The 14,185-nt window shown below is 43.0% G+C and overlaps 1 protein-coding gene across 1 annotated transcript in view; it reads right to left on the reverse strand.

Moving 5' to 3' along the window:
* cyp27a1.1 (cytochrome P450, family 27, subfamily A, polypeptide 1.1) overlaps nucleotides 1-14,185 on the reverse strand; it is a 76,095-nt gene that overhangs the window by 19,874 nt on the left and 42,036 nt on the right. Inside the window, exons 2-8 of the mRNA XM_067228897.1 lie at nucleotides 9,008-9,189; nucleotides 5,250-5,449; nucleotides 4,557-4,754; nucleotides 4,243-4,406; nucleotides 3,978-4,144; nucleotides 3,713-3,794; nucleotides 3,312-3,512 (exon numbers count right to left, since the gene is read on the reverse strand). Coding sequence (XP_067084998.1) covers nucleotides 3,312-3,512; nucleotides 3,713-3,794; nucleotides 3,978-4,144; nucleotides 4,243-4,406; nucleotides 4,557-4,754; nucleotides 5,250-5,449; nucleotides 9,008-9,189 — 1,194 coding nt within the window. The remainder of the gene's footprint in view (nucleotides 1-3,311; nucleotides 3,513-3,712; nucleotides 3,795-3,977; nucleotides 4,145-4,242; nucleotides 4,407-4,556; nucleotides 4,755-5,249; nucleotides 5,450-9,007; nucleotides 9,190-14,185) is intronic.

Genomic DNA, 14,185 nt, shown 5'->3' on the forward strand with positions numbered 1-14,185 from the left:
GCATGGGCGGACCGGGCAGCCGCCCGGGGCGGCATTTTTTCACGTCACGTGGGGGGCGCACAAGCATAAAATAAATAAATAAAAATCTCTGCGCCGCGAAGCGGTTTTATCTTTTCTATCATTTCACTGTGTGGGGAATTGGAAAATTGGCGCCCCCTTCAGGAAGCTGCAGGCACCCCTGCTTGCTGAGAAGGTGCCGTGCACAGAAGCTGTGTGAAAAAAGGGGAGGGGGACAGACAGCTCACCTGACTGGGTCTCCCCAATGGAACGGACAAGGGGGGGGGGTCCACTGTATAGTGCAATACTCTAAATTAGTGGGCTAAAGTCAGTTGCACCTCGACTTTCTTCCAAATAACGCACATTTCATTCATAATATTATAAATATAGGCCTGAAGTTCCTGCAAATTTTTTCACTCGTTTTTTTTATTTGTGTGAAATGGCTAATAAAAATATGTAACACAAAACGATTGTGGTCACCAAGGTGAATTGGTTTAGTCTTGACTTCTGGTCATGAGTGACAGTGTTGGGGGGATGGGAAATCTGTTGACCGTTGAGTGCCAAAGAAGATGGACAGGAAAAGGTCAAGTAAGCCATCAGGTGCCCAATTTCGAAAAAAAGAAAAGAAGAATATGAGAAACGAGAAAAAGATAAAGGTATGCAAATATGTCTCAGTATGATTATTACGGTATCCATGTTAGGAATGAAGGGCTAATGTTAATTGGGAGTCAGGTGGCTGAGCGGTGACGGAATCGGGCTAGTAATCCGAAGGTTGCCAGTTCGATTCCCTGTCCTGCCAACTGACGTTGTGTCCTTGGGCAAGGCACTTCACCCAACTTGCCTCGGGGGAATGTCCCTGTACTTACTGTAAGTCGCTCTGGATAAGAGCGTCTGCTAAATGACTAAAATGTAAATGTAAATTGGTGGGTATAGGCTAACTCTTACGTTTGTTAGCCTTTTTGCTATGATGCTTGCTATGCAACAACAATATTTCGGTTTTAACTCAACAAACACGAGATAACATTTCACCATAATAGTGTGCTTTGCAACAAAACTGTTACACACCGGACGATACATGCAGCCGCAGCCGATGTCGAACACACCTATTGTTGCAATTTACCCAGAATTCAACGTGGCGTGACGTCAACTTCGCATTCTCTATAGATCAGTGATTTTTTTTTTGATAAATGAATGTGTTTACTGATCAAAACTACGTGCACATTGCAAATGTGCAAAAAACTCAGACAAAGTACTGAAATACGTATTTCAGAGTAGGGCTAGCAATGCCTTAAAGCCTTAAAGGCTGGTAATTGATTGAAGATAATAATGGGGATATGTTTAAGATTGAGATTGGACTCAAATGTGGGTAATTGGATGTGTAGGCCTACATGTTATTTTTGCTTAGGGTTCACTCCAAACATTAAAAGAAGGGGTGAGATAGTAGACTTCTTCAAAAAGCTGGGCAAACAGGATCAGGTGGAAATAGACCCCAGTCCTTACACCACCCCAAGACCTCAGAGCAGCTCCCTCCCCGAGGCTACAGGCACCAAGTCAGAGCATACTAGGCTGTCAGTCACATGCCAAGTTTAGCTTGTGTTTTTAGGCCAAACATGTAAGCCTACACCAAAGTTTTTTTCCGATGAAGCCTCACTTTAAAATTTTGGTTCTTGATTCATGAGTGTTTTGATGGCTTTGGCATTTTTTGTGTGAGTATACACTAATAGTTATGTTTTAATGTAAAAGATTCATCAAAGGATTTAACCTTTAACCAAACACAGAGAGAGATTCCTGGCATTATTAGATAGATCCCTATCAAGTCTTTGAAGCTTCTCCAGAGAGATGAGGCGTCATATCATGCAAAGTTGGAGGTTCTTGTGGTGATGTGTTCAGCAGCATACCATGGTTTACTGTGATGATCAGATTGCCATCTTGTTGATGGTTTGACTCTGTTACAGGGACAATACCGTGACCATTGCTGAGCAATACAACATCCAGGGCGTCAGGTCACACCAAGTTCTAGGCTTGAAGGGTATTACATTTACACTCCGATAGTTCAGATAGGTCAACGCAGATAAGGAATCATTTTGGGCACATTCATTCATTCCAATTGTTGATGTGCTTCTCTCTGAGGTTAAGAGAAGATTTTCAAAAGAAGAGTTGTCATAATGGAAGGGATACAAGGAGGTGTTGCACGAGATATTTAAACTTTGCAAAATTGCACTTGCATTACCTGGGAGTTCTGCAGCTTGTGAGGTACCAAATGGCCCCCAGCCTCGTTCTTGCCCTGTGCCTCGGTCCTGCCCTGTACCCCAGCCTCGGTCCTGCCCTGTGCCCCAGCCTCGTTCCTGCCCTGTGCCCCAGCCTCGGTCCTGCCCTGTGCCCCGGCCACCGCCTCCTCCGCCGGAGGACTTCTGGCCGCCGCCTCCACCGCCCGAGGACTTCTGGCCGCCGCCTCCACCGCCCGAGGACTTCTGGCCGCCGCCTCCTCCGCCCGAGGACTTCTGGCCGCCACTTCCTCTGCCCGAGGACTCCTGGCCGCATCCTCCTCCGCCCGAGTACTGCTGGCCACCTCCTGCCACCGTGCCCGCGGCCCGAGGACTCCTGGCCGCATCCTCCTCCGCCCGAGTACTGCTGGCCACCTCCTGCCACCGTGCCCGCGCCCCCTCGTCCGCGCTCCCAGGCGCCCCCTCGTCCGCGCTCCCAGGCGCCCCCTCGTCCGCGCTCCCAGGCGCCCCCTCGTCCGCGCTCCCAGGCGCCCCCTCGTCCGCGCTCCCAGGCGCCCCCTCGTCCGCGCTCCCAGGCGCCCCCTCGTCCGCGCTCCCAGGCGCCCCCTCGTCCGCGCTCCCAAGCGCCCCCTCGTCCGCGCTCCCAGGCGCCCCCTCGTCGGTTTCTGTTTTGTGTCCAGTCTTTGTCTTGTCCTTACAATACCTGTCCGTGTGAGTACCCTATCTGTTCCCAGTTTTGAGAATAAAACCCTTGTTTCTACCATGCCTCGCAACTACCCTGCGTTTGGGTCCTACCCCTCCTCACCCCCTGACACTGACAAGGAGGCCAACGAGGATGATGGTGATGCAGAAACATATTTAGTGACAGTTGTGCACTTTGTACCGTACCAGTTTGTAGAAGGTTAAATATAAAATCGAATAACAAATAAAAAAAGGTTGCATTGTTTATCTAACTTCAGCAGATTTTAATGCACCGTTTAATCAAGGGTGTGGTTTATTCAAGGTTGGAGTTTAATCAAAGAAATACCGTATTTTGTTGTGCACTTCTCGGCCAGCAAAGGCTCACCTACATGGCAGATAATTTCTTACCCTTGACAGAGCAAGGTGCATCTCAAGCTCTGCAATCCGCCGGCCAACACATCCCCGCACTCCAAAACCAAATGGAATTGAGCCGAAAGGGTTTGGCCGATTCCGGCCATCCCTTAGCCATCGTTCTGGCTTAAACTTGCTTGGCTCCGGAAAGGTTTTCTCATCATAGCTGATGGCATAGTGGCAGAGTGTAAAGGTAGTCTGAAAAGAATGAGGATCAAGGATATCTTTCAAAACTAATAACAAATGTAAATTGCTGGCATTACCAAAAGATCTCTGATATAGGCTCTGATCTAAATAACTTTGAAAAGCCTTTTTATTATGAACCCTGTCCCTATATTGTATTGTGACATTGTGCAACAGTTTATAACTCTGCTTTGTTTTCAAATAAACAAACTCACCTTTTTGGGGAAATAATATCCACCAATAATTACATCATTTTCTGTCATGAGACGTGCATTCATGGGGACCACAGGGTACATTCTGGTAAAAAGTATTTGCATAATGTAATGCATCGTAGAAGTGTTACACATTTAATGCACAAATTTCATTTCACATAATCCAGTGAGTTGGTTAATCCCAGGACATTAAATCCCATTCAATTATGGAGCATTTTCTACACAAACATAGATTCTATTTGATTATTCTATAATCATTGTTCCTCACCTCAGTGCTTCCTTGATGACAGCCTTGAGATATGGCATACGTGCCACGTCAGAAGCTGAGGGGATATCTTCTCCTGGCACACATTTAGACACCTCCTGATGAAGGGTGTCCTGAACTTCAGGGTTTTTGGACAGCAAGTACATAGCCCACATCATGGTATTGGATGTCTTGAAAAACAACAAAAATGTTTTGTGAATCAGCTTTCCCCACAATCCACTGTTACTGAGTTACACGGACGGTTGGTGCATTTTCAGAGCTTACTAACCGTGTCCACTCCTGCCAGTAATAACTCGGCAATGCTGCCATACACCTCCTTATTGGTCATTTTGGTGTTGGAGAGAAGGTATGTTAAGTATTCTCCTTCCACCTCCTGGTTTTTGTCCACACGCCTCTGAAGGACATCCATCTTCATGTCAATTAACCTTCCAGCTGTAAGACAGCGAACACTTTAAGCTTTTATATAATTAACATATGAATTCACGTTTAAACTAGTGATTACTGGTAGTATCATGCTGCTGTTTGTGTTGGCTTGATTGTGTTCGACAACCTCAAATATGTCCTTCCACTACCATTACTGACAGAATTTGAAGATGCCTTCCCAGCCAGCGATGTAGCACCCCCAATAAGGCAGAAGGTTGCGACTCCATTTAGGAAGAAGTAAAGCCACCATACTGTAGGAGAACATCTGAGCTATGGAGTCAATGAAGTTTTGCGTCTCCTCTGGGATCTTGTCCTCCAAACAGCCAATCCGTGTCTCAAAAAGAATAGAGGAGATTCCTTAAAGAAAACAAAAGAATCCACCTGTTACAATAATTACACTTACAACAAACCCTCTAAAAAATGTATTCCATTAAACTGTTAACTTAAATTGAGCTAAGTTCGAAGTTATTTGGAGCTTGATTTAATAAGTTCTAAGCACTCTCTTAACCCTTGTGTTATCTTCGGGTCATTCTGACCCATCAGTCATTCTGACCCACCGTCGTATTGCGACAAATTTACCTCATACAAAAACAAAGTGAAGCATTTTCTTTTAACTGTCGGGCTGTCTCAGACCCCCCACATTGGAATGGTTAAAAGAAAATTATTTTTATTTGTTTTTGTATTGGGTAAAATTGGGTAAACACAACGATGGTTTGTTATGAACCTTTGGGTCATGTGACCCGAAGGCAGCACGAGGGTTAAGATAAGATAATAATGTCATGGAACTAATTTGCATCTGATCTGATGACATACACCTTTGTTAATATTCCTTGTCACAGTTTGTCTACACACCCTCCAGAGAAAATCGGTACAACTCATTTGACAGATTTGTCACCAGGTCTCCTGTGGGGCTGGTCTGACGCAAATGATAGATTCTCTTGATCAGGTCGGTAACCACCTCGTTGACCACATCTCCATACTGCACCGATTCTTTAGGATGTAGCATGCGCTTGTTCAATACTGCCCGCAGTTTGTACCACCTCTCCCCTTCCCTTAGAGGAAACACAATATCAGTAAATGCTGAAGGTATCTTGATATTGTACATTCAAATATATCAGTTATATTTTCAGAGGGAACATCCTTTGGCAAAGCAAATCCAAACAGATCATTTCACAATGTAACACAATTTTTGTTCCTGGGTAGTAAGTGTTATTTCCTAATTGCTTATGACTCAACAGTATATAAAATGGCTATTATTCCCCACAAACTTTGCTTTTGTGACCAGGTTATTGACATTTTGAATGTACCGTGACTTACTGTAAGTCGCTCTGGATAAGAGCGTCTGCTAAATGACTAAATGTAAATGTAAATGACTAAATGTACCGTATTTTACGGAAAAAAGGCCGCATTTTCTATAAGCCGCATCCCACCAAAATGGGAACTACGTGTTTGAAAATCAGAGTCTAGGCCACTCTGGATTATAAGCCGACTGTTTATTTACCCAGGAACACTTTGACATTGACAGCTTGGATAGCCATCTAACTAGACAACATTCACAATCAGGGTGAACACTCAAATTATCTAAAGACCATAGCATTCATATCAAAACAGAACGAACACAACAATAGAACTCCGAACAATGCTTATCTAACAAAGCTAATGCCCTTAACTTCGTAGCTTTTCAGCTTGCTGCGGGGAATTCTGGGTACCAAGAGCATTGTTGCTCCAATACCAATCAATGCACAAGTATAGGTGATCTCACAGCATTGTGTAACACACTTCGGTTGTGGATAGTATGTCCAGAAGTCAAGTCACTCATTTAGTGGCAAAATCCATTGTTATGTCTACAAAATTATTTTAGATATAGTATAAGTTTAGCACATTATTTTTGATATAGTATAAGTTTAGGTAGCTTGCAAATCCTGAGGATAGCCTACTGTAGCAGACCTTTCTATGTTCAACGGAAAAGGGTGTTTTGTCCCTCGGGATTTGCCGTAGGCATGATGCTGACGTAAGCATTACATGAATCAGAATCAGAAAGGGATTTATTCGCCATGAAAGTTTGCACAGACAAGGAATTTGCTTTGGCAGGAAGGTGCATACAATAAACATATACCTAAAATTTAAATATGTGGACTAACTATACTAAGGGTACATAAACTAGCAGTACTAAGTGGGATTAGAATAGAATTAAATATACAATAAAATATAAGTTGCCGTAAATTACAAAATAAAAATACAAAAATACAAGATACCATGTTGTAATGCAGTGCAAAAAGCAGTGTGAAGTCCACAACCATCTCCACTGTCTTAAGAGCATTGAGCTCTAAGTTGTTCTGGCTGCACCAGGTCACCAGGTTGGCCGCTTCCCACCTATAATCAGACTCGTCTCCACCAGAGATGAGCCCAATAAGGGTGGTGTCGTCCGCAAACTTCAGGAGTTTGAAGGACGGATGACTGGAGGTGCAACTGTTGGTGTACAGGGAGAAGAGCAGAGGAGAAAGGACGCAGCCCTGAGGTGATCCGGTGCTGATGGACCGGGAGTCAGAGACTTGTGTTCCCAGCTTAACGCACTGCTTCCTGTCAGACAGGAGGTCTGTGATCCACCTGCAGGTGGAATCAGGCACGTTCAGCTGGGAGAGCTTGTCCTGAAGCAGGGCGGGGATGATGGTATTGAAGGCAGAGCTGAAGTCCACAAACAGGATCCTGGCATAGGATGCTGGGGAGTCCAGGTGCTGTAGGGTGAAGTGGAGGGCCATGTTAACTGCATCATCCACAGAACTGTTGGCTCTGTAGGCAAACTGCAGGGGGTCCAGTAGAGGGTCAGTGATGGATTTAAGGTGTGCCAGCACCAGGCGCTCGAAAGACTTCATTACCACAGAGGTCAGGGCGACGGGTCTGTAGTCATTATGTCCTGTTGGCCTTGGCTTTTTGGGCACAGGGATGATGGTGGAGGACTTGAGACAGGCTGGCACATGGCATGTCTCAAGGGAGGTGTTAAAGATGTAGGTAAACACCGGAGACAGCTGGTCAGCGCAGTGCTTGAGGGTGGCTGGAGAGACAGAGTCTGGCCCAGCTGCTTTGCGGGGATTCTGCCTCTTGAAAAGTCTGTTAACTTCACCCTCTTGAATGGAGAGAGTCGTCACTGTAGAGGGGGGGGGGGGGGGGGGAGGCCTCCTGGGTGGGAAGGGGTAGTTCAAGACTGTCCAATTGTCTTTCAAATCTGCAGTAGAACTCATTCAGGTCGTTGGCCAGGCGGGAGTCGTTAGTGGAGTGGGGGGCTCTGGGCTTGTAGTTGGTAATTTGCCTGAGCCCTCTCCAGACAGAAGCAGAGTCGTTTGCAGAGAATTGGTGTTTTAGCCTCTCTGAGTACAGTCGTTTAGCCTCCCTCACCGCCTTGCTAAACCTGTTCTTCGACTCCTTGAAACTGTCTTTTTCCCCACTCCTAAACGCAGCCTCTTTCTCTGACCTCAACCTTCTGAGTTTAGCTGTAAACCAGGGTTTGTCGTTGTTGTAGCTTACCCTGGTGCGTGTTGGTATACAGCAGTCCTCACAGAAGCTGATGTATGATGTCACAGCCTCTGTGAGCTCATCCAGACTATTGGTAGCAGTCGTGAACATGTCCCAGTCAGTGCAGTCCAAGCACGCCCGCAGATCCTCCATAGCTTCACTGGTCCACTGTTTTGATGTCCTCACAGCAAGCTTACAGCGCTTTAGCTTCTCCCTGTATGCAGGAATCAGGTGGACCATGGCGTGGTCAGAGTGACCCAGTGCTGCTCGGGGGACCGCATGGTATGCTTTGCTGATTGTAGAGTAGCAGTGATCCAAGGTGTTTCCTTATCTGGTAGGGCATTTGATGAATTGTCTATATTTTGGGAGTTCTTGAGTGAGATTGCCTTTGTTAAAGTCGCCTAGCACAATAACCAAGTCAGTGAGGGCTGTTCGAATGGCGATGTCAAGAAGAGAAGTGGGAAAATACAAGTTGTGAAAAGCCGAAAACAAGAAAAATTTCAAATAGCGGTACAGGCCACGGCTTTATTTCTGTAAAATACGGTAGGCCTACTTATTTCCAATAAGAAAACTGGCAATTGTCTTTTCATGTACATTAAGTAAAAAAAACTGCATGAATCCAATTTAACATGTATTTATACTAAAGTAACACAAACATTACTACAAAAGACTTAGAAGCGAGTAGATTTTCGAGACTTACAATTATACTGTAAATCGTAACCCTGGAACAGGCTGTGGATGAAAACATTTTTGAAATACCATTTGTTGGATTAATGTTAAATAAGAATGTACTGGGTTTTTTGTCCCATTGAGTTACTATTTAATGTCACACTGAAGGGCTTGTGTTCAATAGTCTGTGGAGATGCAGGATGATGGAGCCACAGGATTTCAGGATGTGATTGGAATGTTATAGTGGGGGATACAGAACTGAGTGTTGGCAAGGAGAATGTTTAGAACAGATGTGACCTTTGACTTGACAGCTGTCTGTGGCAAGTTCTCTTAATACACACTGAAAACAGTGAGTGATTACAGACTATCTCCTGGGATTCAAAATGGCAGACACAAACCTTCGCTTGCTCTGTCTTACTCTATGATCTTACTCTGTGAATGGGCCATAACCAAGCTCCCTCATGTCACGATACTCTGTCCATAAAGTCATGTCCCCTCGACAGGGAAACTTCTCGTCCTTCCTCAGGACTTCTTCTAACAATTCCACACTGCTCAGGGAGATGGACTTAAACCCCCCTCTGTACATAGAGCCGTACAGCCGCTTCTCATACAGCTTGAGGAGTAGGGCAGGCAGGAAATGCAGGGGAAAGAAGAGAAAGGAAGAGAAAGACAGTGAGTATCATAAATGAAAAAGGATGAGGCTTTACTTTCATCATAAAATAAAAGGTATATCCTGCCTACATTGACAGGTTAACAAATCAGACATTATAATGTGACACAAGCTGGTAAAAAGGTATGCATATTGGCACTAGAAGCTCTGAGAGGGGTCATTTGGGTCCAGTGAAGAGAAAACCATTCCAGGTCCCCACTTTCTTGATTTTTCAGAAATATGTGATTTATCACCCAGTAGTTTTACATTCTCAAAATCACACTGGGAAAAGCTAATTTAAGGCTGTTTTGCTTGTGTTTTGGTTTAATTGCGCATTCTATCATTTCCCCCTGCCTTTCAAGGCTGCAATTTGCCTTTCTATCAGCAGATGTCACAAGGGTTCCCTTGCACAAGTCTGTCATTCAGGCAAATATTAGGCCTATATAGCCTACATAAGATATTTCTAGCAAAATATGTATAGTTTATAGGCCTATATAGTCTATGTGCAAAATGATGACAAAAATGTAAGTGAATTCTATGAAGTGCATTAGATTCAAGGGCGGCTTTTATTTGAGGGCGGCGTACTTAATTAGTTAGAGAGATTTAATGAATTGTAGATGCAGTGCAGTCATAGACAAACAAAGAATAGACAAGGAGGTCAAACACAAAGCCTAGTGTAAAATTGAAGCCGCGCGTTTAGTCGGGAGTACAAGTGCAGCATGAGTGTGGTTTCTCCCTTTTTCATTGGCTATCAATTAGGTGTGCGTGGGTAGTACCGTACTTTAACTGTCTCAAATACGTGTTCTACATTGTCAGTACAGATCTGTAGCACACGAACTTGGTGTTGATGAAAGGCGAATTCGCGAGTGGTGAATTTTATATTGTACACTTGTGATTTACTTTTGTAAATAATAGGCTACTGTGTTTAAATTTAACCAATTAAATAACCGTTTTCAGATTTTTTTGGGTGCAGCGTTTAATAGAGGGCGGCGTTTATTTGAGGGTGGCGTTTAATCGAAGAAATACGGTATGTGAAACCAAATTGTCAAAAGTTTTTTTTTAAGACCTGGAATTGACGCAATTGTCAAGGAATCATACCAAAACCTTAGAGTACCAAATTTACTACTTTTACCTGTCAATTATGTGGTTATAGTGAACTTGGAACAGAACGTGAACACACATCACAATGAACCGGTCAATTGAATCCGCCTACCCTTCGTTCTTTCATTTCTCAGTTTCAAAACCAAATCGGAAAAAACGAAATAAAAACTTAACTTGTATGTTTAAAGGCTGTGAATACAAATCCAATGTATACAGCACCTTCAAGTCACACACAAGTCATAATCATAGCTTGCATTAATTGGTAGATTTTAAGGATGTAGTCATCCTTAAAATCCTTAAGGAACTTTTGCGGCTGAATCTGGAGAGCCTGGTGTTGCAAACAGTGAATTTTGCGATGAACGCTAGTCAGATTAAGTTGATTGAGATGCATCAAAGGATCAGCCAGACATAATCATATTTATAATATAGGTCCCAAGTGCTGCAATTGATGAATTGCTGGAAGAACTCAGTATTTGTTGAGCACAGCATCTTTGTGTATACCGTTTTTTTAATACAAGACACACTGAATAGTTACAACCTGCAAGTTGACCAGTCAGTCATTAAAGAACTTGCATCTACTCCGTGTACATCTAATCCTGTGTTTAAGTCAGTAAAGATTGTCCTTTGGCAATATCCTTTAAGCGTAAGAAATACTATAAGGACATTTTTCAAAGTTGTGGAACCCATAGAATATATGTTGGGTGAAAAAGATAAAATAACACTGCAATATGTTCCAACGTTAAAGTTTTTGCAGCAGCTTTTTACTGATGACCACATTCTTAACAAAACGTTAGATAGTCATCTCATCTGAGGGTAGAGGAGAATAAGTGATATACAAGTCTTATCAAGATGTTTTTTGTTGTTGATAGAAACAGTTTTCTGTCAGAAGGTGAGCTGCGAGTGTTACTGAATTTGTATGTTGATGATTTTGAGATTTGTAATCCGCTTGGCACATCTAGTAAAAAGCACAAGATCTGTGCTGTTTATTGGAATCTCTGCAATTTACCACAAGGTTGCCATTTCTTGTTGTCTTCCATTTAGTTGGCTGTACTCTGCAGGTCTGAAGATGTGAGGAGTCATCACATCAAAGGTCCTAGGACCATTGTTGCTGGATCTTGGCACTTCGAGGTATTTTTGTTGCGAAGCTTGGAGATTTTGTTAAGGGAACAATACAGTGTGTAATAGCAGACAATTTGGTAGCGCATGGAATTGCTGGATTAATTGAGTTTTTCAGGTGAATACATTTGCCGGTTTTGTGTGGCACAAAAGTCTGAAATTCAGCAGAGGGGTGAGAGTTCAGGTGCATTCCCACTAAGATGCAAAGAGATGCATGAAATGCCTGTCAGGTCAGCAAAGGACAATGCAAAACCTCGTTATGGTGTTAAATGGCTGTGTGTTTTCTCTGCACATCTTTCTCATTTCAATGTTTGCACTGGCTACCCTCCAGATGTTGCACACAACATCTTAGAATCTTACCAGTTGAGTTGGCACACTGCCTAAATCTGTTGATTTCCCAAAAATATTTTACACTCAACAATCAATGAATCCATTCAGAAATTTCCTTACAAATGGACAGACAAGGGTAACCGTCCTCATGCTATTCCCAGGACATTCATGCTGAAAAAGGTATTGCTGGAAAGGCTCATGAAAATTGGAGTCTATTGCGATTTCTTCCATTTTCTGGTTGGACAGTTGATTCCTTCAGATGAGCCAGCCTGGCAGGCTGTCATTTTGGACCTTAAAGATATTGTTGAACTAGTTGTCGCACCAGTGCACACAACAGTCAATTGCTTTCCTTTAAGACAACATTTGTGACCACAGATGTAGGTTACAAGAGGTGTTTCCAGGTGTAAAGCTTCTTGCCAAAACATCATTTTGTGGAACACTATCCACAGATGATCAGATCTTTTGGTCCAGTAGTTGGCATGTGGACAATGAGGTTTGAGGCAAAGCACAGTTTTTTTAAGTAGGTTGTTTGTCACACACACTGCTTTAAAAACATACTCTTGTCCCTGGCGGTGAAGCATCAGTTCATGATTGCATATCACTTGGAGTAAACCACAACTGAAAGTTCTAGGTTGACTGTCTCCGCTGTCTCAACAGTCTCTGTTGACATTTTGCATCAGAGGGTACAGAAGTTCTGAAGCAGAAATACCCTGATATTACGCAAATTCAGCTAACAAAGAATGCATCTGTTATTGGAGTGAACTATAGGAAAGGTATGATTGGCTTGGCTGGTGGCTGACCAGAATTTGCAGAAGTTATTGAAAACTTATTAATAAATGGTACTTTCACAGCAATTGGGTACTAAGTCAATGAAGTGAATCGCCAAGCACAAGTTCAACACAAAATCAACGTATTTATTATAGATCTATAAGGTGCATAAGGATGCGTATTGATAAGATTTTATCAATTCCTGCTTATCGATTCGATTCCTTATCGATTCTCTTATCGATGTTCCCCTCTACAGCCAACTAGGTCAGTGCGTCCTGCACCCCCACACACACACACACTCATTCTAAACGAATTTCTCAAACTAGCTTTGACTGGCTCTGAAATTAGCTAATACCTACCACCTCTAGGCCTCTGTTTTCAAAACAAAATCTAGTCGGAGATAGAAACTTTCAGTTTCCTTGTGTTCAAGCTTCTATTACTCAACACCAGTAGGACTTACAGGGGTCCTAACAACAGGGGAAATAACTTCAGTGTCACCTTTCAAAAGAGACCATTTACATGCATGTACTCCAAATGGTTCAACAACAGCTTTCAATGTACTTTGGGTATGTTGTTTAGGCGTTTTCAGGCACATTTAACAGGACTATTAAAAGGTTAAACAATTAAAATGCTAAGTTTAATAATGGATTCAAAATCGATATGCTCAGTTTAATAATGCGACACGCGAACGTTTGCTGATAACACACGCCGCCCCGATAACGTGAAATGATCAATAAGATCAATACTAATGGGAGACGAATGCCGGAGCTAAAATGTATGCTTCAAACGACGGGACAGAAGATAACTAGATCGACTACACACAATAAAGGCAAATTGCTTCACACAGTAACAAGTGGTTGTGATCACTTTTGAGCAGTTTAGCTCTACCTTAGATAGTTAGAGATGAAGCGCGAACGTTAGCTGCGCTGCTGCATGCATCGAACACATGACGTTCCAGTAACTTCATTCCATGCTGTGTGTTCAAATGCTTCTTCATATTTGTAGTATTTCCTCCCTTCGACGAAATATACTTTTTACACGCGTTACAAGTGGCGTTGTTGTCATTTTGTTGTGTGAAATACAACCAAACTTTAGAACGCTTCTTCCTAATTGCCATGTTTGCTGCATGCGCGAACTTTTATAGTTTATTCAGACAGATGTTCGCGTGTCCCATTATTAAACTGAGCATATCAATTTTTAATCCATTATTAAACTTAGCATTTTAATTGTTTAACGGCACAGAGAATCGTTAACAGAATCGTTAAGGAATTTTGCTAACGATTCCAAGGAATCGATTCACTGGGAACCGGTTCTACACAAGAACCGGTTCTCGATACCCATCCCTAAAGGTGCAGTTGTCTGATACACTCAAGTTGAGCATCTCAGAAGACTGGACAAAGAATACAGGAATGAAGGGCAGTCAAATAGTATCACAATATGGGAGGTTTTACTCCCACAAGAAACGTTAAGGGGTGACATCAACATAACCTTCGCAAGCTCAAGATGCCTTATTCATGGTGCCAGATAGCGTTTGTTTAGGCTTTAGATAGGGCTCCTAGAAATGGCCCTGACGTTCCATGTTCTCATGAGTTAATATAGCAGGGTGTAGTTCAAACATTGTTTATTATATTCAGAGCATTCCAAA

Source organism: Osmerus mordax, chromosome 2 (assembly GCF_038355195.1).
Source record: "Osmerus mordax isolate fOsmMor3 chromosome 2, fOsmMor3.pri, whole genome shotgun sequence".
NCBI lineage: Eukaryota > Metazoa > Chordata > Actinopteri > Osmeriformes > Osmeridae > Osmerus > Osmerus mordax.